This window comes from Doryrhamphus excisus, chromosome 14, assembly GCF_030265055.1.
Source record: "Doryrhamphus excisus isolate RoL2022-K1 chromosome 14, RoL_Dexc_1.0, whole genome shotgun sequence".
NCBI lineage: Eukaryota > Metazoa > Chordata > Actinopteri > Syngnathiformes > Syngnathidae > Doryrhamphus > Doryrhamphus excisus.
Window position 1 is genome coordinate 8,726,261 of NC_080479.1, and position 23,288 is coordinate 8,749,548.

Here is a 23,288-nt window from a genome sequence, read left to right on the forward strand (position 1 = left end):
AGCTGTGAGGTCTGCGCACTAACCACTTGACCCCACCATGCCGCCCTTTAATTATTTCATTTACCAGCAAATCTCCTTCTTACCGTTCAGGATGTCTTAGAGAACTTTTCATCTCTCTTTTGGGATGTCCTTCATTGGTTCATGCTTCGTGACTAGATAGGACAGCTGTCTGAGCTAGCTCTGTCTTGGAGCTAGCCTTTTAGCAAGAACTGTTGAAGCCTTTGTGGATAAGAGATAAAACACACAGATAGGACAGCGATATTCTGAGCTTGCGTGTTCCTATCTAGTCTTTTAGCAGGAACTGATGATGTTTGTTTGAATGGGAGAGGAAACACACAGATAGGACAGCGCTAGTCTAAGCTAGCGCTGTCCTATCTAGTCTTTTAGCAGGAACTGATGACGTTTGTTTGAATGGGAGATGAAACACACAGATAGGACAGCACTAGTCTGAGCTAGTGCTGTCCTATCTAGTCTTTTAACAGGAACTGATGACGTTTGTTTGAATAGGAGATGAAACACACAGATAGGACAGCACTAGTCTGAGCTAGCGCTGTCCTATCTAGTCTTTTAGCAGTAACGGATGACGTTTGAATGGGAGATGAAACACACAGATAGGACAGCACTAGTCTGAGCAAGTAAAGACATTAAGAATGAAAATATTAAAAGGAGTCAAATTTGGATACAAACGTATTTACAAAGTAAATACTGGATATAGAAGAAAGCGTACTTATTGGTAATGCTCAATGAATGGACTGTATATGTTGTATAGTTATGTATATATATATATATACACCCTATATATATATACATGTATATGTTGTATAGTAAACAAGTTCAAGCTGCTGTTGAGTGCTCACATGCACTTTCTACACAAACCGCCCTTCCTGTGGTCATGTGACGCCACCCTGAGTCCAAAGTGCCAGCCTGGCTCGGCCTGGTCCAGGACCTCTCTTCGGTACTGTGTGTGTGTGTGCGTGTGTGTGTGTGCGTGTGTGTGCAAGTGGTTACTATGGGGATGAGGCAGGCTGTGGTGGTTTTGAGGTGTAAAGCGTCATAAATAATGGAGGCTGCACCTCACATTGAAATGCAAAGAAAGGCTTCAGCTCGGCCCTCAGCGCAGCTAATGCTGCTTCTCACTCCACGCCGTCCATCGGCATCCTTCCCGTGCCGTAATCAGTCCCGCATACAAAACACCTTCACAGTGCAACTCAATGATCGCTGGTGATTTCATGCAAGGCAACACTTGTACACATTTCATCTTTCGTTAGTTGGAGTGTGTGTTCATGCCAAAAAAACACTGGACATGGAGCTAGAATGTGGATGAGGCACCTAACTGTGTCTGACTCGGGGAGCCGCTGTGTGTGTGTGTATGTTTGTGTGTGTGTGTGTGTAGGCAACACTCAGCAGGGTTGATACATTTACTAAACAAACTTGTGTTACAGTCAGGGATTTGTCTCGTGTCTCTGTCCACGTTTTTGTTGCACAAACATGAGATGCAGTCCAAAAATGGCCCCCGGGCCGCACTTTGGGTTGTCTTGATTTAAACAAAATACAAAATTTTTACACATTTTAGACACAAATATGTTTTTCATTCATTCATTCAGGTTCTACCGCTTATTCTCACGGGGGTGCTGGAGCCTATCCCAGTTGTCTTCTTCGGACGAGAGGCGGGGTACACCCTGGACTGGTGGCCAGCCAATCACAGGGCACATATAGACAAACAACCATTCCCACTCACATTCATACCTATGGACAATTTGGAGTGGCCAATTAACCTAGCATGTTTTTGGAATGTGGGAGGAAACCGGAGTACCTGGAGAAAACCCACGCATGCACGGGGAGAACATGCAAACTCCACACAGAGATGGCCGAGGGTGGAATTGAACCCTGGTCTACAAATATATTTTTATTAATTTTAATTATGTAGTAACTTTGACTAGCATGTGGTTATTTTGGAAGAATGGCACGTAGGGCCTTGTAATGTCCCGTTTAACGGAATCACAGAATTGGCCAATAAAAACGGAATGAACCATTAAAAGTGGAGCCTCATAGAAGTTGATTAGATATTGTTAACATTTGTCTGGGGACTTATTTCCCCAAACGCATGTCTTTACCCAGCTTATTCATCATGGAATGTACTCAAAAACACTAAGTAGCCCCCTCCTGAACGTCATTTTTATTTATTGAAAACATTTTTCTTTTTTTCTGGAAAATGTGCCCTTATTTTGAAAACTTCCCCCTCCAAAAATTCCTGTCATACCAATACATCCAAGCATAGGAGCCAGGTGACTCCTTCTTCTCTGTACTCTGCTCCTCCTGACCTCCGTAGAGGGACACTAGCTGCTCGGCACAGGCACCCGAATACAGTGCACCTTGTTGGGCCACAGCAGGTGTCTCCCTCCCCTCTATACTCTGGTAGTAGTAATGTCATGATCTTTGATTAGGAAACATCCACAGGTACAGTTGGTCAGATCCTAGTTTTGTCCCGGTCCTTCTTACCACCACGTGTGCACAAACATATAAAAAAGTACATAAAACATAAAAAGTAGATATGAAAAACCATTTTTAAACACTCGAGTTGCAAAAGAGCTCCTCCATTGCAGCCTTTCCCCTCCATCTTCATCTGCTTTGTCTACACGTTTCAGTCAAGAAGCTTCTAGCACCGTTGTGTGCCATAAACATGGCAATCAGCACACACACGCACACAAACACACACACACATGCGCGCCCGCACGGCGAAGCAATCTGGCATCCGTCCAAAGCATCAATAAAGCCGTGTGACTTTGAGAGGCGTTTAAGTGCCATTTGGTCTCAGACCTACAATCCTCCATCCTGCTCACTTACAGCACCTCCGTCGCCATCAGGATGACCCCCGTCTGAGGCGGGGGTGAGGATTGAGAAGAATGGAGTCAGAGAAGTAGAAAGGGCTTGTAGCGATTGATAGGCTGCCAACATAAACAAGTCAAATATGGCCGACACTTCCCGTGCCCCGGCCTTCTCTTCCACGCTACAACTCACTGCTTCGTCATCGCACCTTCCCCGTGCCCCCTCCCTCCATCTCTATTGATCCGGCCATAGTTTTCCGTCTGGGCCGCGTTGGCTGACTGCCTTTAATCAATAACGATAATTGTCTGCTTTCTCTTCATGCCAAACACGCTCTTTTTCTCAATGAGCGCCGGTCTTTCCCCGACCCCGCCCCTCCCTCCTCGCCGTGCGGGAATCCCTCCGCCTTAATGACTGGAGATAACTTGCTTTCCTTACCACCGAGCCCCCCCACTCACACACACACACACACACACTCCTGGTTCCTTGGCTTATTGATTAGCGTGAGATATCACCCCGCCTGCCCCCGTCAACCCGGGTAAACACCGCCAGCCTCCGCTGCGAGTACAAACACTCCACAGTACAAATACTTCACAGTACAAATACTCACACAAACTGCAATTTACATTTGCTATGAGTTTGTACACATGACTTTTGGAGTTTGGTTAAAGTGCACTTCCAAACTGAAACATGAATTTATGGTCTTTGCAGCATTTGCACCATCGCTTTCAGCGCACTCACAGCACAAAATTCACACAACTCATTGAACTCTGCACAAATTTGACCATATGAATCGCAATCAGATAAGTAATTATTGTGGACACGCATGACTTTTGCACTAAACTGGCACGTCTCCAAACATAATTGAGCGTTTCAAAGTGTAAGTAAGGAAGTGCACTAATTTAGCCACAGATTGTTCATCTGCACCATTTTAACCATTTCAAGTGCACTTAAATAACTACGCATAAGTGCGCAAATGTGGCCCACAGGACACTAGTTTGAGGCCCCCGCCTTGATATGAAAATTTAATGTTAGTGCGGCCCGCGCAAGTTTGATATGGATGCTGTATGGTATCATGTACCCAGAAAAAATTATTACGTTTGATTAATGTTCATGTTAAAGGTTAAATAACTCTTAATAGTTATCCTCCCTATCCGTGTGGAAGTGGTAAGTTTTTGGCTATTTAAGTTTAAAGGAAATAACTTGAAGGCTACCGTTTAGGTCGCTAGCTCTCTAGTTTGCGAGTTAGCATGTGTCTCAAGACCCTGCAGTTGCGCAATATGTTGTAAATAAAAAGAGTATAAATGTGACTATAGTCGTGTTTTGTCATGTCTACAGGGCTCTAATAATGCTTTGTTCATTTTAATCTGAAATAAATAATTTGTCTACCCACCAACTATATGTGGTTTCTTAAGTTTTTATTATTTGCCGTTTTATTATTATTATATTTATTTATTTATTACTGGTTGATCGATTTTCTTTATTCTTGATTTGTTTATTTATTTTTCATCTTATTTTGTGTAGAAAAATAGAAATTAAGATATTTGAGAACAGTGGAATGTTTTATCAGAGCTTTTCTTGTAGAAAATTGGAACCAAAGCAAAGTTTTTTTTAATTTTTTCATTTTTAATAAATGCGCTTTTGTTTTTTTTGGGAAAACCTGATGCGGCCCAGTCTCACCCAGACCCTAGCTCCAGTGGCCCCCAAGTAAATTGAGTTTGAGACCCCTGATGTAGGAAAACCAGCTTGATAACAGTTCATGTTTTCAGCATTTCAGCCATTTTGAGCCTGTTTTGTGTGTGTGTGTGTACGTTGTGTGTGTGTAAAAGTGTGCTGGTGCAGAGAGAATGGAGCCTTATCCAATTTGTACTGGTCACTAGTGTGAAATGGCGCTAGGTCACCCAGCAAGCCACTGCGTTTGTGTGTGTGTGTGTGTGTCATAGTAACACTGCAGCGTGCCCTTGCATGCTTTCATCTCTTGTGCACACACACACACACACACAAACAGAGAGAGAGAGAGAGTATAGTGAGAATAAAGGAGGTGATTATGGTGTTTGTAATAAAGACACATTGTGCAAAGCAGAATGTAACAGTGAGAAGCATGTTGTCTCCTGCTGTCTGAACACACACACACATCATGAGAGACTTCTATAAATTGCTCATTATTGTCATCCACCCCCAACTGATGTCATCCACACACACACACACACACCTATTCTTTCTACAAGGCTACAATTACCTCCACTGCACACCTGTGGTGTGTGTGTGTGTGTTTTATATTTCATATTGATGTTCTTTCCTGTGTTTCCTGTTCCTGGTTTTAAACTGCAGGATTTAAAAGCAGCTTTCATTATTTGAAAGTGTGTTTCTTTGTGCTTCGCTTGAAACGACCTTGAAGAAATAGCAGCTTTTACCTTAAAAAAAAAAACAAAAAAAAAACAACACTAATTCTAAACTAGCTTAACTCCAACACCGGGATCGAACCTGCGGGACAAACACGCTTGATGACTCATACAGTTGTGTGTGTGTTGGTGAAAGGACATAAGTGGGTCTACGGCGGTCTGTTGATGGCTTGATGGAAGGAGTGTAAAAATAGAGATAACAGCCACTCTGCGGCCACTGGCTAGGAGGAGGTCGGGGGGGCGCTTGGTGGCCTTGAGGACCCTTCCGCCCCTCCAGACAGTCCACCGCCTGAGCCGGACCGTCGGTTCGCTCGGCCCGCATCCACCAAATAGCTGTATTTAGTGACTGAGGAGAGCCATGTCTTATTTTGACAACCTGCTTATGTAAAGAATATGGTCTCCATTTCACCATATTATTTATTGTTATAGGAGATATACAGTAACTTTTTTTTTTCAAACTCATAACTTTCTGCTTCTCAAGACTAATATGATAACTAATATGATAACTAATACGATGATTAGTGTTGTTGATAACATCTTTTATACCTTTTCATTCACTTTCTAGCGCTTATCCTCACTAGGGTCGTGAAGGTGCTGGAGCCTATCCCAGCTGTCTTCTGGCGAGAGGCGGGGGAACACCTGCCGATTTGTATGCCGAGGTTTTTTTAACGGTCCCACACTGTACTCCTTCATCTAAGAGTCTAGTTTGGAGTTGTTGTTTTTTTCCCCTCCCCTCTCCTCGTGTTGTCCCCCCCTCCTTCTCCCCCCACTTGATGCAAATTTCCCCACTGTGGGACGAATAAAGGCATATCATTCATATCATTCATTCAACACCCTGGACTGGTGGCCAGCCAATCACAGGGCACATATAGACAAACAACCATTCCCACTCACATTCATACCTATGGACAATTTGGAGTGGCCAATTAACCTAGCATGTTTTTGGAATGTGGGAGGAAACCGGAGTACCCGGAATTTTATACCTAATTTGTAAAAATGTACACTTGGAGATAAGAAGAACTCGACCGAGTGTAGCTGCTGATTTGTTCAAATCAAATATCATGAGTACTACTACTACTACTACTACTACTACTACATCACTACTATCAGAAGAACCTTATACATAGAGCAGGAGGAGCCGCCTGCTGTGGCCCAGCATGGTGCACTGTATTCGGGCACACACGCAGAGCAGCCAGTGTGATGCCACGGAGGTCCATGGGAAACCTTTAGTACTTTTCAAACGCTGTGCTGCTGGTACATACTTCTTGAAGAAGAAGTGAACGTTTTTGTTTGAGCTCTGGGGAGGCTGTGACAGGCTGTTTGATTCCAGGAGGGCTTGATTCCAGGTAATGTCACCTCACTGGAAAGTTGTTGTGTCCGTGAATGCATCTGGTGGTCGTGTGGTGACCGCGAGGAAGTGTCGTTCCCATGACGAGAGGAGTGGAGACTGCTTTGTGAGTTGGAGATACGTTATGGTTGATGTGTTCGGTTATTATAGAGCGACAAACTCTGAGTGGGGACGCTATGGTGCCTCCGTCTGCCATCATAACAGCACATGGATTATTCATTCATTCATTTTCTACTGCTTTATCCTCACGGGGGTGCTGGAGCCTATCCCAGCTATCTTTTGGCACCCTGGACTGGTGGCCAGCCAATCACAGGGCACATATAGACAAACAACCATTCACACTCACATTCATACCTATAGACAATTTGGAGTGGCCAATTAACCTAGCATGTTTTTGGAATGTGGGAGGAAACCGGAGTACCCGGAGAAAACCCACGCATGAAAACCCAAACATGCAAACTCCACACAGAGATGGCCGAGCGTGGAATTGAACCCTGGGTTCCTAGCTGTGAGGTCTGTGCGCTAATCACTCGACCGCCGTGCAGCCCACACATGGATTAATGACGGTTTATTTAGTTTCCGCACTAATAGAAATAGATATATACATTTTCTACAACATAAAGCACCATTTTTTCTTTTTTGCTGGAAGAGGGGGGGGCATACTATACTATACTATACTATACTATACTGTATGTATTATATTTGGACTGTTCAGAAGTGGCACTCACATGCACTGCAGACCTTCCAACCTTGCAGACATTTGAAGAGCACTCCACCGACCCCCAAAGCTTACATTTCTATCAACACTTCAGCCTTTTGTCCTTCTATTATTACCTTATATTATTACCTTATATTATTACCTTATATTATTACCTTATATTATTACCTTATATTATTACCTTATATTATTACCTTATATTATTATGCCCTTCACTCCTTTCATACACTTTCATTGTATTTCTAGTTAAAAATATTAAGTCTGTGGTTTGAGCGCTTCCCTTTTTTACATGGACGCACGCTTGCCTATATCATTATCATTTCATGTGAAAGGCAAAAATGTTCAAATCAAAGCAGCTCTTCAGTGTGTGTGTGTGTGTGTGTGTGTGTGTGTGTATAAGAAAGCAGGATGATACTGCTCACCTTCCCGCTCCACCTCCTCTCATCCCTCCATCCCGAGGCCTTACTTTGGACCCCCAATCCCTTCTCGTATATCCCCAAATTCTCAATCTGCCCGTTGGCACCCTGATCCCCTCCCTTGCTGGAACTGAGGACGGTCACGCTGTGGGATTAGGGTCAGGACAGGTGTGTGTGTGTGTGTGTGTGTGTGTGTGTGTGTGTGTGTGTGTGTGTGTACGAGTGGAAGGCGTGTGTGAGGTGTTGGCACTGATGGCGGATTGAGGGAAATCAAAGGGTGCGTTTGGCCGCTGTGAGGCGGGGGGGTGGAAGATGGAAGTGGGGCGCTGCAAAAGGGCCTCCGATGCTCGGCGGTCCGGCTCCCCCCCTCGGCAGGGCCCCGATCGATACCGACTCAGAGCAATAAAGCTTCCCCTGTCATCTCCGCAGAATACAAAGCAGAGCCGGGAAGGGTGTGTGTGGTGTGTGTGTGTGTGGGGGGGGGGGGGGGGGGGGGGGGGTTGGTCGGGTGGGGGGTGTTCTGTTCCGCTAGCCACACCAATTTCCTACCCCCCCACACCAATTCCCCCCTTTCACCCATTTACTACTAGCCCCCCTCTCTCCACCTTGCTTTAGCTCCTTCTTCCATCCTCCATCCTCCTTCCTCTATCCTCCTTCCTCCGTCCTTCCTCCATACTCCATTCTTCTTCCTCCATCCTCCATCCTTCATCCTTCATCCTCCATCTTCCTTCCTCTTTCCTCCATCCTCCTTCCTCTATCCTCCTTCCTCTATTCTCCATCCTCCATCCTCCTTCCTCTTTCCTCCATCCTCCATCCTCCTTGTCCTTCCTCCATCCTCCTTCCTCCATCCTCCATCCTCCATCCTCCATCCTCCATCCTCCATCCTCCATCCTCCATCCTCCATCCTCCATCCTCCATCCTCCATCCTCTATCCTCCTTTCTCTTTCCTCCTTCCTCCTTCCTGCTTCTTCCATCCTCTCCTTCTTACTGTATCCTCTTTCCTCTATCCTCCTTCCTCTCCTCCTTCCTCTATCCTCCTACCTCGTTCATCTATCCTCTCCTCCATCCCACTTCCTCTATCCTTTATCCTCCTTCCTTTATCCTCTATCCTCCTTCCTCTATCCTCCATCCTCTATCCTCCTTCCGCCATCCTCTTTCCTCCTTCCTCCATCCTCCTTCTTCCATCCTCTCCTCCTTACTGTATCCTCTTTCCTCTATCCTCCTTCCTCTCATCCTTCCTCTATCCTCCATCCTCCTTCTTCCATCATCTCCTTCTTACTGTATCCTCTTTCCTCTATCCTCCTTCCTCTCTTCTTCCTCTATCGTCCTACCTCGTTCATCTATCCTCACCTCCATCCACTCCTCCTTCCTCCATCCTCCTACCTCGTTCCTCTATCCTCTCCTCCATTCTCCTCTCCTTCCTCCTTCCTCCTTCCTCCTTCCTCCTTCCTCCTTCCTCCTTCCTCCTTCCTCCTTCCTCCTTCCTCCTTCCTCCTTCCTCCTTCCTCCTTCCTCCTTCCTCCTTCCTCCTTCCCTTCCTGCATCCTCCATCCTGCATCCTCCTTCCTCTATCCTGCATCCTCCTTCCTCCGGCCACAGCTATTTTATAATGAATGCAGTTAGAATAAATACACTCAATAATTGATGAGGTGATTTAAGCGGGGGGGGGGGGGGGGGGTATTGGAGCAAAGATCAGATTGAGGTGATGATGGTGAAGGCTGGGGGGGAGGGGGGGTGGTTTGTGTGTGCATGCCAAAGAAAGTGAAGACAAGATGATAATGGGGAGCCAATCAGAGGGCGGAGCTCCACTTTTTATGTCATAATGATGACTTCTTAACTTTGGATCTCCTAGTTAGGACTTTTATATCTTGGAATCCTCACCTTAATCTCCTAAGTAGGGTTTATCTCATAATTCTGACATTTTATCTCGCATTTTATACTTTTCATTATTATTATTATTATTATTTCTTTTAATCTCGTAATTTTTGACAAGATCTGATAATTATGACTTTTAATCTCAGAATTATGACTTTTAATTTCACACTTTTCCTAAATTCACATTTTTACCTCATAACTATGACTTTTAATCTTGCGATATCCACTTTTTAGCTTTTAATTATGACTTTCCCCCCCCCCACGCCTTTCTCCGCCCCCTCCTCAGCCAATCATCGGGATGACGTTTTACGTCTCATTTATCTTCTGATTCCTGTCCCTTTCCCCGTCCTGCGCCCTTTCTTCACGCATCCTTTGCCTTGGAGAAAAAAGTGGACTTTCCTTTGACTTCCCAGCATGCTTTGCTGCCGCCGCCCTGCGGTGGCCATTTTTTATTCCACAGCTCGTTATCTCTGCCCTCGCCGTCCCTCAGTCCTGAATCCTGCCACCATTGTCCACGCCCCTCTTTGCCGCCATCTTGTCCACCTGCTCATTAGTGTCCTTCTTCGCCACCCCCCCACCCCTCCAACAGGAAGCCCCCGTCTCGGTTTTTGTTTATTTGCTTGGCTCCATGGCGGCGCTGTGCTGTCCTCGGGGAGGCCGGTAATAATGGCGGCGGGAAGGCGCTGCGATTATTGTCTTGTCGGGAGTCGGAGGAATCGATCGGCGCAGAAATATGTGGTGCGAGAAAGAGCTGCTCTATCAGATATAATAAACACTCAAGGGACTTTGCTTTCTTTTTTTTTTTGTGGGCGAGAAGCGCCATCAACCTGGACGGGCGTCCTGAACGCCAAACTGTCCCTCCCACTTTGTGGTTTAGAACACGTGTGACCCACCGGAACCACCACCATTACACCGCATTAGCAGACATCTTCCTTCTTAATGACCAACACACACACAATCATCTTTCTTGCTGTTGCCTGGCAACCGCTACTGTGTGTGTGTGTGTGTGTGTGTGTGTGTGTGTGTGTGTCCGGCACTTTTTGTAGCTGGTCAGCATGAAGCAAAAAGGAGGAAGTTTGCCTCAGCATGGAAAGGAACGAGGAATGATTAGCTTTGTTAGCTAAAATCTGCATCTCAAACTTTACCAATAGCACATTTTTATACAGAAAACACAGAAAAAAAAGAAAAATATCCCAATACAAAGCCGTAATTATTAGATAAAAAGTCCAAATTACGAGATAAAGTCAAAATTAGGAGTCAATAAAAATGTTGAAATTCTGAGATTGAAAAAAACCTCAAAATTCTGACATAAAAAGTCAGAATTAGGAGATGAAAAGTCGAAATTCTGGGATAAAAAGTCATAATTATGTGACAAAAAGTCATGATATAAAAAGACAAAATTATGAGACGAGTTTTCTTATTTGGTGGTTTTGCTGGGGTGGGTTGGGGGGGGCACACAAATGTTATTTACTAAAACACAAATGAGCTTTTATAATGAATAATTATATAATTTTGGGTTAGTTATCATTTTTGGTTGTCTTTGTTGGCGTGCAAAACATATGCTGAAGTGAGCAGTCGAGTGTGTGTGTGTGTGTGTGTGTGTGTGTGTGTGTGAGATGGGACAGGTGGGAAAGGCAGGCGGCAAGCAGCTTGTGTGTGTGTGTGTATAAGGAGGACATGGCCACTACCATGTGCCTGACCTCTGACCTCCACACGCCAAACTGTGCTGCCCCCCCCCCCCCACACACACACATTCAACTCATTCAACCACACACACACACACACGCGAACCCACGCGCCGTCTGTCACGGGCCCCTGACAGGCGTAACTGAGGCGGGGTGGGTGGGCAACAATAAAGGGGAGGCATGTTGTTAGGAGGCCAGTTTGCGACCCCTCCAGCCATCCCATTACACACACACACACACACACACACAAGCTCACAGGCAGTAACGAAACATGCATTATGTGACCAGTCGCACTAAAATGTCAATTTTTGAAAGGATATAACTTCCATGTTTTCTGATGTTTTGGTGACAATAACTTTGGTGATGATATTTGGCACGATCATTTGATCATTTGTGCTACTATTGAGGCCTCAGTCGTGTAGTACCTTGCTACTAGCGGGTGCTGCCACCCTTTGGCAGCTGTGTGCAACTGCAGCGCCATCCACTCTGCATCTTGTATTGTGTCCGGTCTACACTGTTGGAGTAAAAGTTATTATTCATGTTGCTTTCCCCCAAAAATAGTTGAATTAGTCATGGAATGACGTCTCCACAAGTGTAATTAGTTATATATTTAAAAAAAAAAACTTTCAATCTATAAAATGAGCGTTGTAGTGGCACCACCTAGATCAGGGGTGGGCAAACTACGGCCCGGGGGCCACATCCGGCCCGCCAAGTGTTTGAATACGGCCCGCCCAATCTTTCAAAAGTATTTAATTTAAACTCAACATACAACCTGGCATCATGGCCTGAGCCAACCTTTTGTTGGTTGTATCAATTTCGTTGTTTGACATGGTCTGTTGTTTACAAAGTGCTCCTGAAGAAAGAGACACAAGCACATAATAATAATAAAAATTAAAATAATAATTATTATATTATTATTATAACTATTATGATTATTATATTTATTATATTAATGCTAATTATTATATTAATTATATATAATAATATTGTTATATTTGCATATTTTACATTATAATAATATAATTATTATTATTTTAATTTTATTTTAATTATTATAATATTTTATTATTTTTAAAATATTTAAATAAATATAAAATAATAAATAATAATAGCAGATTGCATGACAATTTTACAGATACAATAATACCAGGTGGACTGTTACGTGTAAAATATTAAAATTTTGTTATATCAATGCGGCCCGCGAGTCAAAAAGTTTGCCCACCCCTGATCTAGATTGTTGATTAAGATTAAGATATGCCTTTATTCGTCGCTCTGTGGGGAAATTTGTAAAAAGTTCAGCTCGTCACGAACAGGATTCGAACCTGTGCGGGGAAACCCCATTGGATTTCGAGTCCAACGCCTTAACCTCTCGGCCACCGTGACGGGTTGATGCTAATAAAGCAGCAGATTTCACTGTCAGGAGCGTTTGAAGTAGTCAATTGTGTACACGTGTGCTGCAAATATAGTCTGATTAACATAGAAGTGCATTTTTATTATAGTAGAGAAGGAGTTCATAAGGAATACAAAATGGACAGGAGCCGAGGTTGTGTCGGGAGGCAAGATGGCGGCGCTGAGTAATGTCTGCTGCTCAGGCAAGCACTTCCTTCATTGCCGTCCTTGTTGGACCAATTACTTTGCTGCCTGGGTCCCCGTGCACGCTGCAGACGGACACAAGCCCTTAAGCTCCCCTTAAAAGTTGCTTTTTGTTCCAATTTTCCACACGTGGCCTCCATGCACTCTAGTGGTCGTATCTCTAAGATGGTTGACGTTCATTTGATGGCTTTTTTTTCCCCCCGCAGATATCAGGATGTCCAAAGCAGAGGAGGAGAAGGCCGGGACGGACTATCCTGGCGACGGCTCAGGTTCATAAACACGATCTTTTTCATGGTTACATTTGAATTCTATAATTAATTATTGTTTTGTTTTATTAACATTTATACTATAGATTTTTTGTGTTCTGTTTTTATAATTGTTATGGTATTTTTCCATTATTTTATTATTAATTTTATAGACCTTTTTATAGAAATGTATTGAAAATTATTCATTTTTTATAGTTTTTTTTATTTTAAATGTATTAATTTTATAATTTTTACTATAATTTGTATGCTATTATTTTTACTATTATCAAAAGTAAATATGCCACGGCTCAGGTTCATAAACATGATCTTTTTCATGGTTACATTTGAATTCTATTATTAATTATTGTTTTGTTTTATTAACATTTACACTATAGATTTTTTGTTTTCTGTTTTTATAATTGTTATGGTATTTTTCCATTATTTTATTACTCATGTATAGAAATGTGTAGAAAAATAGTCATTATTTATAGTTTTTAATTTTATTTTAAATGTATGAATTTTATAATTTTTACCAAAAATTTGAATGCTATTATTTTTACGATGGTATTTTTCCATTATTTTATTATTAATTTTATATAACTTTTTTATAGAAATTTATTCATTATTTATAGTTTTAATTTTATTTTAAATGTATTAATTTTTACTATAATTTTGTATGCTATTATTTTTACTATAGTATTTTTCCATTACTTTATTATTCATTTTATATAACTTTTTTATAGAAATTTATAGAAAATTATTCATTATTTATAGTTTTTGATTTTATTTTAAATGTATTAATATTATAATTTTTACTATAATTTAGTATGCTATTGTTTTTAGTCTTATCAAATGTAAATATGCCACATTTCAGCTGGTTTCCAATTGCACTCATCTTTTTTTTTTCCTTCCATTGTGTCACATAAGTTGTTCTTTTTGTTTCAGACTCAGACAGAAACAGTCCAGACGAGCAGGTTGGTTCCTCCCTAACGTTCCATTCAACATCACATCTCCATTATTTTATTCAATACACCCCCAGCGAGTAGAGAAAATCCACAAAGAACGGATGCATCCATTCAAAGCCCTTGAAAAAGCCAAAATATGATACGCTAACCCACAGGTGTCACACTCAAGGCCCGGGGGCTAGATTCGGCCTGCCATATTATTTTATGTGATCCACCAAAAATTGGAAATAATGCATTATATTTGTTATTAATATTTGTTATTATTTAAATATATTTAAGGCTGCACGGCGGTTGGGTGGTTAGCGCGCAGACCTCACAGCTAGGAGACCAGGGTTCAATTCCACCCTCTGGCATCTCTGTGTGGAGTTTGCATGTTCTCCCCGTGCATGCGTGGGTTTTCTCCGGGTACTCCGGTTTCCTCCCACATTCCAAAAACATGCTAGGTTAATTGGCCACTCCAAATCGTCCATAGGTATGAATGTGAGTGTGAATGGTTGTTTGTCTATATGTGCCCTGTGATTGGCTGGCCACCAGTCCAGGGTGTACCCCGCCTCTCGCCCAAAGACAGCTGGGATAGGCTCCAGCACCCCCGCGACCCTCGTGAGGATAAGCGGTAGAAAATGAATTCATAAATATATTTCTTTTGTATTTAAAATAGATTTTTTTTATCCAAAATTATTACCATTTGATTTTTCTTTCTATTGTTTATTTTAATTTTCTTGTTTCCTTTTATTTCTACCAAGAAAAAAAAACTGTATAAATGGCGCCGCACTTTGAACACTCCTGCTATGCAGTATGGTATTTTTAAAATGTGCAGTTATCACGTCTTGTCAAAGCATCTTCCCACTTGAAAATGTTGAGTGAGTTGACTTGTGAGACAGCTCCCTCTGCTGCATTCTTACCTGCATAGCTGTTGTTCCCCCAGGAAGTTGTTTCCCCACTTGCTACTTAAACTAAACAAGAATGTACAATTTCAAGCAGAGAGAATTCACAGAAGTCTGTGACGTATGCAAGGATCCACTGTTACGTAATGTTGCAGTCAGATGGCAGCACTCATGGAGCTTCTAGCATTTAGACAATAAAAGACAAGTACATGAATGGTGTTAATATTATCTCTTCTTGTTCTTCTTCTTTCTTCTTCTCCTGCAAGGTGCATCCAATGAAAGGCAGCCCGTTCAGCCTCTCCCCAACACCAGCCAGCAAGGTGAGCCTGGTTCTTCTCCACACCGGGGGTGTCCGTAGCGCAACCCGGTGGCCTGTGGCACATTTTCGAGATAGAATTATTCATTCATTCATTTTCTACCGCTTTTTCCTCACGAGGGTCGCGGGGGTGCTGGAGCCTATCCCAGCTGTCTTCGGGCGAGAGGCGGGGTACACCCTGGATTGGTCGGCAACCAATCACAGGGCACATATAGACAAACAACCATTCACACTCACATTCATACCTATGGACAATTTGGAGTGGCCAATTAACCTAGCATGTTTTTGGAATGTGGGAGGAAACCGGAGTACCCGGAGAAAACCCACGCATGCACGGGGAGAACATGCAAAATCCAGGGTGGAATCGAACCCTGGTCCTCCTAGCTGTGAGGTCTGCGCGCTAACCACTTGACCACCGTGACCCAGACCCAGAGGTCTTTGGCAAATTTTTGCAGCGGCGCTGGGGTTTCGGGTGGCTTATAAGGTTTTTTGTGTGTTCCCATCATCATGGAGCATTTGGTACAGCTCGTACACAAAATGTCTTCCTCGTAAAAAGTGAATGTTTGTTTACAAGTAAGCTCAGGGGAAGTTATGAGAGGCCATAATGTCATAATGAACTCAAATCGATGTAATAATTATCAGTCCTTCTGGTGTTGAATTCTTTTTTACTGTGGTCGCTATTAGGTGAAGACGGATGAGAGTTCTGAGATGACCCACGTCAGCGCCCCACCACCGCCTCCTCCCCAACAACAGCAGCAGCAGCAGCAGCAGGCCCAGCATCACCACACACAACTGATGCTGGCAGGCACTCAGCTGGCGGGGGTAAGGAAGCGTAGATGTAGTGCATGTAGTGCTGTTCCTGACAATCCGTTTTCGTCTCCTCGCTGACTCCTTACATTTTTCCTTACCCCCAGCTCGCCGCTCTCCTCCCGGCCCAGCAACAGTTGCTCCTCCAGCAGGCGCAGGCGCAGCTCCTGGCCGCCGCCGTGCAACAGTCCAACGCCGCCCATGCAGCTCACGCCGCCGTGCAGCAACAGCAGCAGCAGCAGCAGCAAAGCCAAACACCTCAGCAGCAGGCAGCCAAACAGGAGCAGACCGTGCAAGCTCCGCCTCCACCGCCGCAGCTGGCACTGTCTCAGCCAATCCAGCTCACGGCCCAGGTAGCAAAGCAGCCAATCAGCATCAAGGCGGGAAGTGTCGTAAACAACATCTGGTGTGGTGTTGCAGGACATCCAGCAGCTGCTGCAGCTCCAGCAGCTGGTTCTCATGCCAGGCCACCCCCTCCAGTCCCCGGCCCAGTTCCTCCTGTCGCAGCCCCCCCAGACTCAGCAGCAACAGCAGCAGCAGCAAGGTAGTTTTTCCTGCTCCGTTTGGAGCAGACGCTTCTGTTGGCGTCTTTCCTCACTAACGGACGCTTCTTCTCGTCTCAGCTTTGCTCTCAACGCCAAATTTGATCCAGCTACCTCAGCAAAGCCCGGGGGGACTGCTGACAACTCCGCCCCGCCTGGGCCTCCAAGCACAGGTGGGCAAGGTGAGGGGCGATGGGGAGAACCTGCTTAGCTAGCAGTAACACACCTGAGCAGCTTGGATGCTGCTACATCTCACATGCAATACCGTAAAAACTAAAGGAGGCGGCACGAGTGGTTAGCACGCAGACCTCGCAGCTAGGAGACCAGGGTTCAATTCCACCCTCGGCCATCTCTGTGTGGAGTTTGCATGTTCTCCCCGTGCATGCGTGGGTTTTCTCCGGGTACTCCGGTTTCCTCCCACATTCCAAAAACATGCTAGGTTAATTGGCCACTCCAAATTGTCCATAGGTATGAATGTGAGTGTGAATGGTTGTTTGTCTATATGTGCCCTGTGATTGGCTGGCCACCAGTCCACGGTGTACCCCGCCTCTCGCCTGAAGACAGCTGGGATAGGCTCCAGCACCCACCGTGACCCTCGTGAGGAAAAAGCGGTAGAAAATGAAGAATGAAAAATTAAAGGAAAAAAATAAAGAAAAGAAAAGGTGGAAATATGAAAAAGAGAGAAAGGGGAAAAAGATCATTAATGAATGAATGATGGCTGTTTTTTAGTAGACTGGTCCTTTATTAGTCACAACATGGAAATACAACTGTATTACAACTGTACTAGTATATGCAGTATTCTGGTCACTAGGTGGCAGTAATGACACAAAACATTGAGACATTACCTTAAGTCTTGTCACACATGCTCGAGTCAAAAATGCTCTCCTCACATTCCATGTGGAAGTGGTAAATGTGTGTCTTCTTAAGTTTAACTCATTAGCCTGCTAGCCAGCAGCTGTTTCTGCAGCAGTTGAGCAATGTGATGTAAACAATGAATAATTCATTTATGATTAATTGTGATTAATTAATTTATTAATTGTAGTCCCACATCTAGTGGCCACCAGACACATCTTAATCTCGGAAGAGTAACCACATTAAAGCCACAGCAGTCATGCAAAGAGACACATGGCGTGTCAAACGTCAGCCTTCTAGCGGCGCCAGTAAACTCGCGTCCGAATGCGCCGGCACACGGCAGACGTGATGCATTTCCCGTGCTCGTTATGCATAGAGGCAGCGAATGCAAATGAGCGGCGGCAGGAGCGGCGGCCGACGTCATGCATGATGCGCGCTCATTTAGCTGGTCAAACGCGCTGCTGTCACCTTTGCTGCTTGCGCACGCTTTCGCCGATACGATGATCACCACGTGCATTTATGTGGCTTCACGTTGTCTTTGCTCTGTGGCCCCGCCCACAGAGAGAGAAGAGCGGCGATGGCGGCGGAGGAGGCGGCGGCAGGTCCTCCGCAGCGCCCACGGGTGGCGGCAGTGTGGGTTCGGCGGCGTCCGTAGGAGCCTCGTCCATCTCCGGCGGCACCATGGCCGCCTCGCTGACCGCTGCCTTGGCTCCCGGGGCCCACGGAGCTCACATCGGGGGCGAGGAACCCAGCGACCTGGAGGAGCTGGAGCAGTTTGCCCGCACCTTCAAACAACGCCGCATCAAGCTGGGATTCACCCAGGTAGAAGACGACACGACTCGAATCGACAACATGTATTAAATGTATGTTCTGACGGCGTGCGCGCTCGGCAGGGGGACGTGGGCGTGGCCATGGGCAAACTATACGGCAACGACTTCAGCCAGACCACCATCTCCCGCTTTGAGGCCCTCAACCTGAGCTTCAAGAACATGTGCAAGCTCAAGCCTCTGCTGGAGAAGTGGCTGAGTGACGCAGGTGATCACACAAACATAAACACATGATCATTGGCCTTCATTTTAGTTCTATTATCTTTATTTATTCTATGATTATTATTATGATTATACTACTCATATTATTATGATTTGTACGTCTACTGTGGAAATAACGACCCCGCTGCACTAAGCAATGAAATCTGATAGTTCTGTCCACAAACCTCATCAAGCATCGTGTTGCTCCGTGCAGAGACCATGGCGGTGGACAGCATTCTGCCCAGCCCCTCCTCCATCTCCTCCCCCCTGCTGGGCATGGAGGGTCTCGCCGGCCGACGCAGGAAGAAGCGCACCAGCATCGAGACCAACGTGCGTCTGGTGCTGGAGCGCAACTTCAGCACGGTGAGCTTCTCTCCCCGCCCCGGCGATTCGCCCCCTTCCCTCCCGTGTTCCTCATTCCCGTCGCCGTGTCGCCTCAGAACCAGAAGCCTACGTCGGAGGAGATCCTGCTGATGGCAGAGCAGCTCAACATGGAGAAGGAGGTGATCCGTGTCTGGTTCTGCAACCGGCGGCAGAAAGAGAAGCGCATCAACCCGTCCAGCAGCAGCACGCCGCCGCTGCCCGGTCAGACCTCGCCGGCCGTCACGCACAAAGCCCCCTGCTACAGCCCACACATGGTACGACCCGCCCATCCTCTTCATCTCCATCACTTTTTCTGAACACCTCCCTGTCTTGCTGTGCAGATCTCCAGTCCGGGTGTGTCGCAGGGCAGCAGCAGCCTGAGCACACCAGGTGAGCACAAATGAATGTTTGTCACTCGTTTATTAAAAGCCAACCCAAAGGAGGCTGGCGGCGAGATGAAAACTTCTCTGAGAGGACGTCAACATCGATTCTGCTGTTGACAACAACATGAGTGACGGCGCTCGCGTCCGCCGGTCCTCGCACGTGAAGGACGAGCTGACAGCCGGGCGAAAGATTGCGCTTTATTAGCCGGGCCAGATAGCGGGCGGCCCGTTATTTATTGACTTCCTCCCTTCGCACGCCTCCCTCTGTCCTAATTACTCTTCTTCTCCTCCTCAAGCCGCCACTCTGTCCCCCTCGGCGTCCTGCCCCATGACGCCCGTCAGCTCCGTCGTCGCCGCTGGGTCCGCTTCCTCTTCGTCTTTGACTCCGCCCCCTCATAGCACAGCCAGCCCTGCCCCTCCCGGACTCGGGGCTCATGGACTCAACACGGGGTGAGTTCTTTGACCCGTGCTTGTACTCCTTCGTTCTTCATCAAATCGTTCAATTCACTCGGGATTTAACTGGATTCACATTTTTCCAAAAATGATACGATTTCCCAAAAAAGTCCACAACCTTTTTCCCATCGACCATTTGTCAAACTTCCACCTTTCTGTCACGTCTCAACTGATTTAAACCCTTCCAAAGTCATCATGCTACGTGTTAGCAAGGAAGTAAGATTCCGTAATCCATAATCCGTGTGCCTGTGTGCCTCCCCAGGAACACCATGATGGGAGTAAGCACAGGAATCAACCAGGCGCTCATCGGCAGCAACCCATTGGCTACCATGCAAGGTGTGTGTACATACTGTACGGACTTATGTGTTGCAAAATAATTCAGTTATTGATAATCCTGACCTAAAACAAAAACAGCATAATTTCAAGTCCAACAAGGCCAAAGTCCAGATTTAGCATTTAGTAGTACAAGAAGTACAACAAGTACAAGAAGTACAAGAAACACACAAGAGCATAGAAAGTGCCAAATCAAAGCAATACAAATCAAGATGTTCTATACGCTACGTACATGGATGTGGATAAAGCCACAGGTTTATTGCACGGTTTATTGCACGGTTTATTGCACAATTATCATACAGGATTTTTGGAGTCTGACAGTCGCAGGAAGGAAAGATGTGATGTGATGTGTGACATATGTAAGTCTGCTATTAACCTTCCTCTCAGCCAATCAACTTCAAGGATCAATCTCATCAATCTCGCTGCCCTCCGAACCTGATTCAGACCTTACTTCCTGTCGCAGAGCCCGCCTCCTCCAGGGTGTACTCGCACTCTGACGTTTGTGTGTTTGCTGATGTTTCTTTGCTATCTCCTTCCTTCATTCCTTCATTCCTATCCACCCCCCCCCCCCCCCCCCCCCCTGCAGCCCTGGCAGCCAACAGCGGGCAACTGTCCCTCATGGAAGGGGGCGCGGGTCACATGCTTCTAAGTGCAGCCGGCGGTGCCGTTCCTCCCTCGCTGCGCCCCTCCCTCTTCCTCAATCGCCCCGGCCTGCTCCCCATGGTGACAGGCTCCATCTCCATGGCGACGGCCTCCCCGCCCGCCATGGGCCTGATGAGCGGCGGCGGCGGAGGGGCCATCCCCCGGCCCGCCTTCACCCGGTCGCCGCCCGCCGGCAGCCTCCTGAGCCCGACCTCTTGCCCCGAGGATTCTCCCTGTTCCAGCCCCGCCTCTTTCTGTTCCTTCAGCGAAGCCTCGCCGCCCCCTCTGGGCGGGGCCATGGCTGAGTGACAGCCAAAGCGTCCTATCAGAGGAAGGCGGGAGGAGGGAAGGAGGAAGCTTTAAAAAATGTCTTCTTACGACCTCGCCTTTCAACCAAAGCCATCTCTGTCCCCGGCCGACTCCTTCTCCGCCCCCTCCCCCACCCCACAAACATCCTCCGAAGCCAAAAATGTACACAAGTGGAAGAGGGTGGGGGGGGGCACGGCGAGGCGAGGAAGGGTGGCGTGGACGGAGGGACCAGGAGGGAGGCTACTTGAAACCAAAAAGACGATGTGGAGCGGAGGAGGGCAGGAAGGAGAAGTGCATGATGGGAGGCTACCAACACCAAAAATACCAAAAAACTCCAAAACCAAAAAGTTCAAGGCAAAACGGAGAGAAAAGCTTTAGACGTTTCTTGCATTCCTGCTCCATTTCACTCAGGATGTCCACCTTCATCTCATTTCCCCTCCACGTTTCCACGCAGACCTCTCTCTCTACCTCTACACCACCTCGCCGCAGGTGGCGTTGGGGGCGGGGCTTACCACCAGCCTCTTCCTTGCCAGCGTCCTGCAAAATAGCACCGGTCGCGCCTGTGCCTTTCAAAACCAAAGCGGGATAAACTGTAAATATATGCTGAAATCCCGGGCCAATCACAGGACAAGACCATTCACAGGTGTGTCCTGTGATTGGCCGACCACCCTGAAAACAGATGTGATGGACTTCCCTTTCGTTTCATTTGCATTTGCTGTGCGGTTAACCCCGCCCCTTTGGGCCAACATGATGCATATATCAAACATCCTGCCCACTAGTTTGCCATTAGCTTGCTTGTTTGCATCCTCCCAGAAGACAACATTTATCAGGAAACGTTTTCACCCAAGGGCGCCCCCTAGAGGCAAACATAGTATTTGTCTTTGATTTATCAATGTACAAATAGTTATTACTATTACTAAATGGTTGTTTGTCTTTTTACTATTTTCATTTACAATTATTATTTGTTGGGGAAAATTGAGGCTACTAAATCAGTTTTATTTTGTATTATAATTAAGATATTAAATTATATATTTTATATTTTAATTTAGAAAAATTAGGCTGCTAAATTATTTTAATTTTGTGTTCTAATTTAGAAAATAATTATTGTTTTTTGTATTATAATTTTATATTTTTCTATTACAGTTCAGAAATATCAGGCTACTATATAATTATTACCACTAAATTATCATTATTCATTTTTTATTGTATAAGTTAGAAATATGAGGGTACCAAATTATTATTTTGGGTTATAATGTAGAATTTTTAGCTATTAAATTGTTTATTGGATTCTAACAGTGCTTTTAACTTTGTATTACAATGTAAAACTATTCAATTATTCCTTTTTGTATTGTAATTAGCAAATATGAAGTTTCAAGATATCCTGAATAATTAATTATGCTGAGTCCAGGGTGTCAAGTCAGCAGCTGGGGTAGGCTCCAGCACCCCGCGAGTGGATTTCCCCTTCATTTCAGCTTTTGCTGCGCGGTCAACCCCGCCCCCCTGGGCCAAGATGATGCATATATCAAACATCCCATCCACTAGTTATAAGCTTGCTTGCTTTGTTGCTTGTCCCCACCCCTCACCTCCACCCCCAACCAAAACAAACATTTATCAGCAGGAATTTCATCATGTTCTTCATCAGGAAGTTTGCAGAAACCAAAGTTTTCCACACAAGGGCGCCCCCTGCAGGCAAACGTAGTCTTTGTCTTTTATTTATTAAGGCCTCCATGCGGCATCTTCCATCTTTTATCATCATCATAAATCATGGTCACGTCAGACTTGCTGGCCTCCCAGCAGACTCTTGGATACCAAAGCACCGCCCGTGGCAGCGTTGTCTCCGCACTCAGCTGTCCAGACCTCAGCCCCCGTCAGAGGGAAAGACACACACACACACCAAACCAAAAAAAAAAACAACAAAAGCCCTGCCCTCCATCCCTGCCTCCCACCTGCCCCCCACTCCCTCCTGTCTCCAAAGATCCCATCAAAGGACCAAAAGCAAAGCGATGAAGGATGAGGAGCCAAAGGTACCAAAAGCTGCAGGGGTTACAAAAAAAGGAGGAGGAAGAGGAACCGTGAAACCAAAAAGAACCAAATAAAAAAAAACCAAAACCAAAACCAAAAGCTACGACTGCTCTTCTAAGAGTGACTGACACTCCCCAAACCAAATAGGAACAAAGAGGGAGGGGGGTGGAGGTGGAGGGTGGGGGGCACGCTTGTGTCCGTCTGTTCGTCTTTTACCTGTGATGTTCTCGTATCGGCACAGCTGCTGACCCCCCCCAAGCCCCCACCACCCCTCCCGCCCTGAC

General features: G+C 45.6%; 1 protein-coding gene and 1 non-coding gene across 2 annotated transcripts in view; one reads left to right on the forward strand and one right to left on the reverse strand.

Moving 5' to 3' along the window:
* LOC131102328 (POU domain, class 2, transcription factor 2) overlaps nt 1-21,990 on the forward strand; it is a 43,311-nt gene extending 21,321 nt beyond the window's left edge. Inside the window, exons 2-16 of the mRNA XM_058047905.1 lie at nt 13,067-13,129; nt 14,051-14,079; nt 15,221-15,274; nt 15,955-16,092; nt 16,185-16,430; nt 16,498-16,621; nt 16,701-16,792; nt 18,033-18,293; nt 18,365-18,506; nt 18,714-18,862; nt 18,940-19,137; nt 19,204-19,252; nt 19,542-19,695; nt 19,961-20,034; nt 20,618-21,990. Of these exons, the coding sequence (XP_057903888.1) occupies nt 13,067-13,129; nt 14,051-14,079; nt 15,221-15,274; nt 15,955-16,092; nt 16,185-16,430; nt 16,498-16,621; nt 16,701-16,792; nt 18,033-18,293; nt 18,365-18,506; nt 18,714-18,862; nt 18,940-19,137; nt 19,204-19,252; nt 19,542-19,695; nt 19,961-20,034; nt 20,618-20,982 (2,138 nt within the window). The 3' untranslated portion in view covers nt 20,983-21,990. The remainder of the gene's footprint in view (nt 1-13,066; nt 13,130-14,050; nt 14,080-15,220; nt 15,275-15,954; nt 16,093-16,184; nt 16,431-16,497; nt 16,622-16,700; nt 16,793-18,032; nt 18,294-18,364; nt 18,507-18,713; nt 18,863-18,939; nt 19,138-19,203; nt 19,253-19,541; nt 19,696-19,960; nt 20,035-20,617) is intronic.
* Nucleotides 12,569-12,650, reverse strand: trnas-cga (transfer RNA serine (anticodon CGA)). Its single transcript has one exon. It is a non-coding gene; the product is annotated as a tRNA-Ser (tRNA).
* Nucleotides 21,991-23,288: the final 1,298 nt, after the last annotated feature.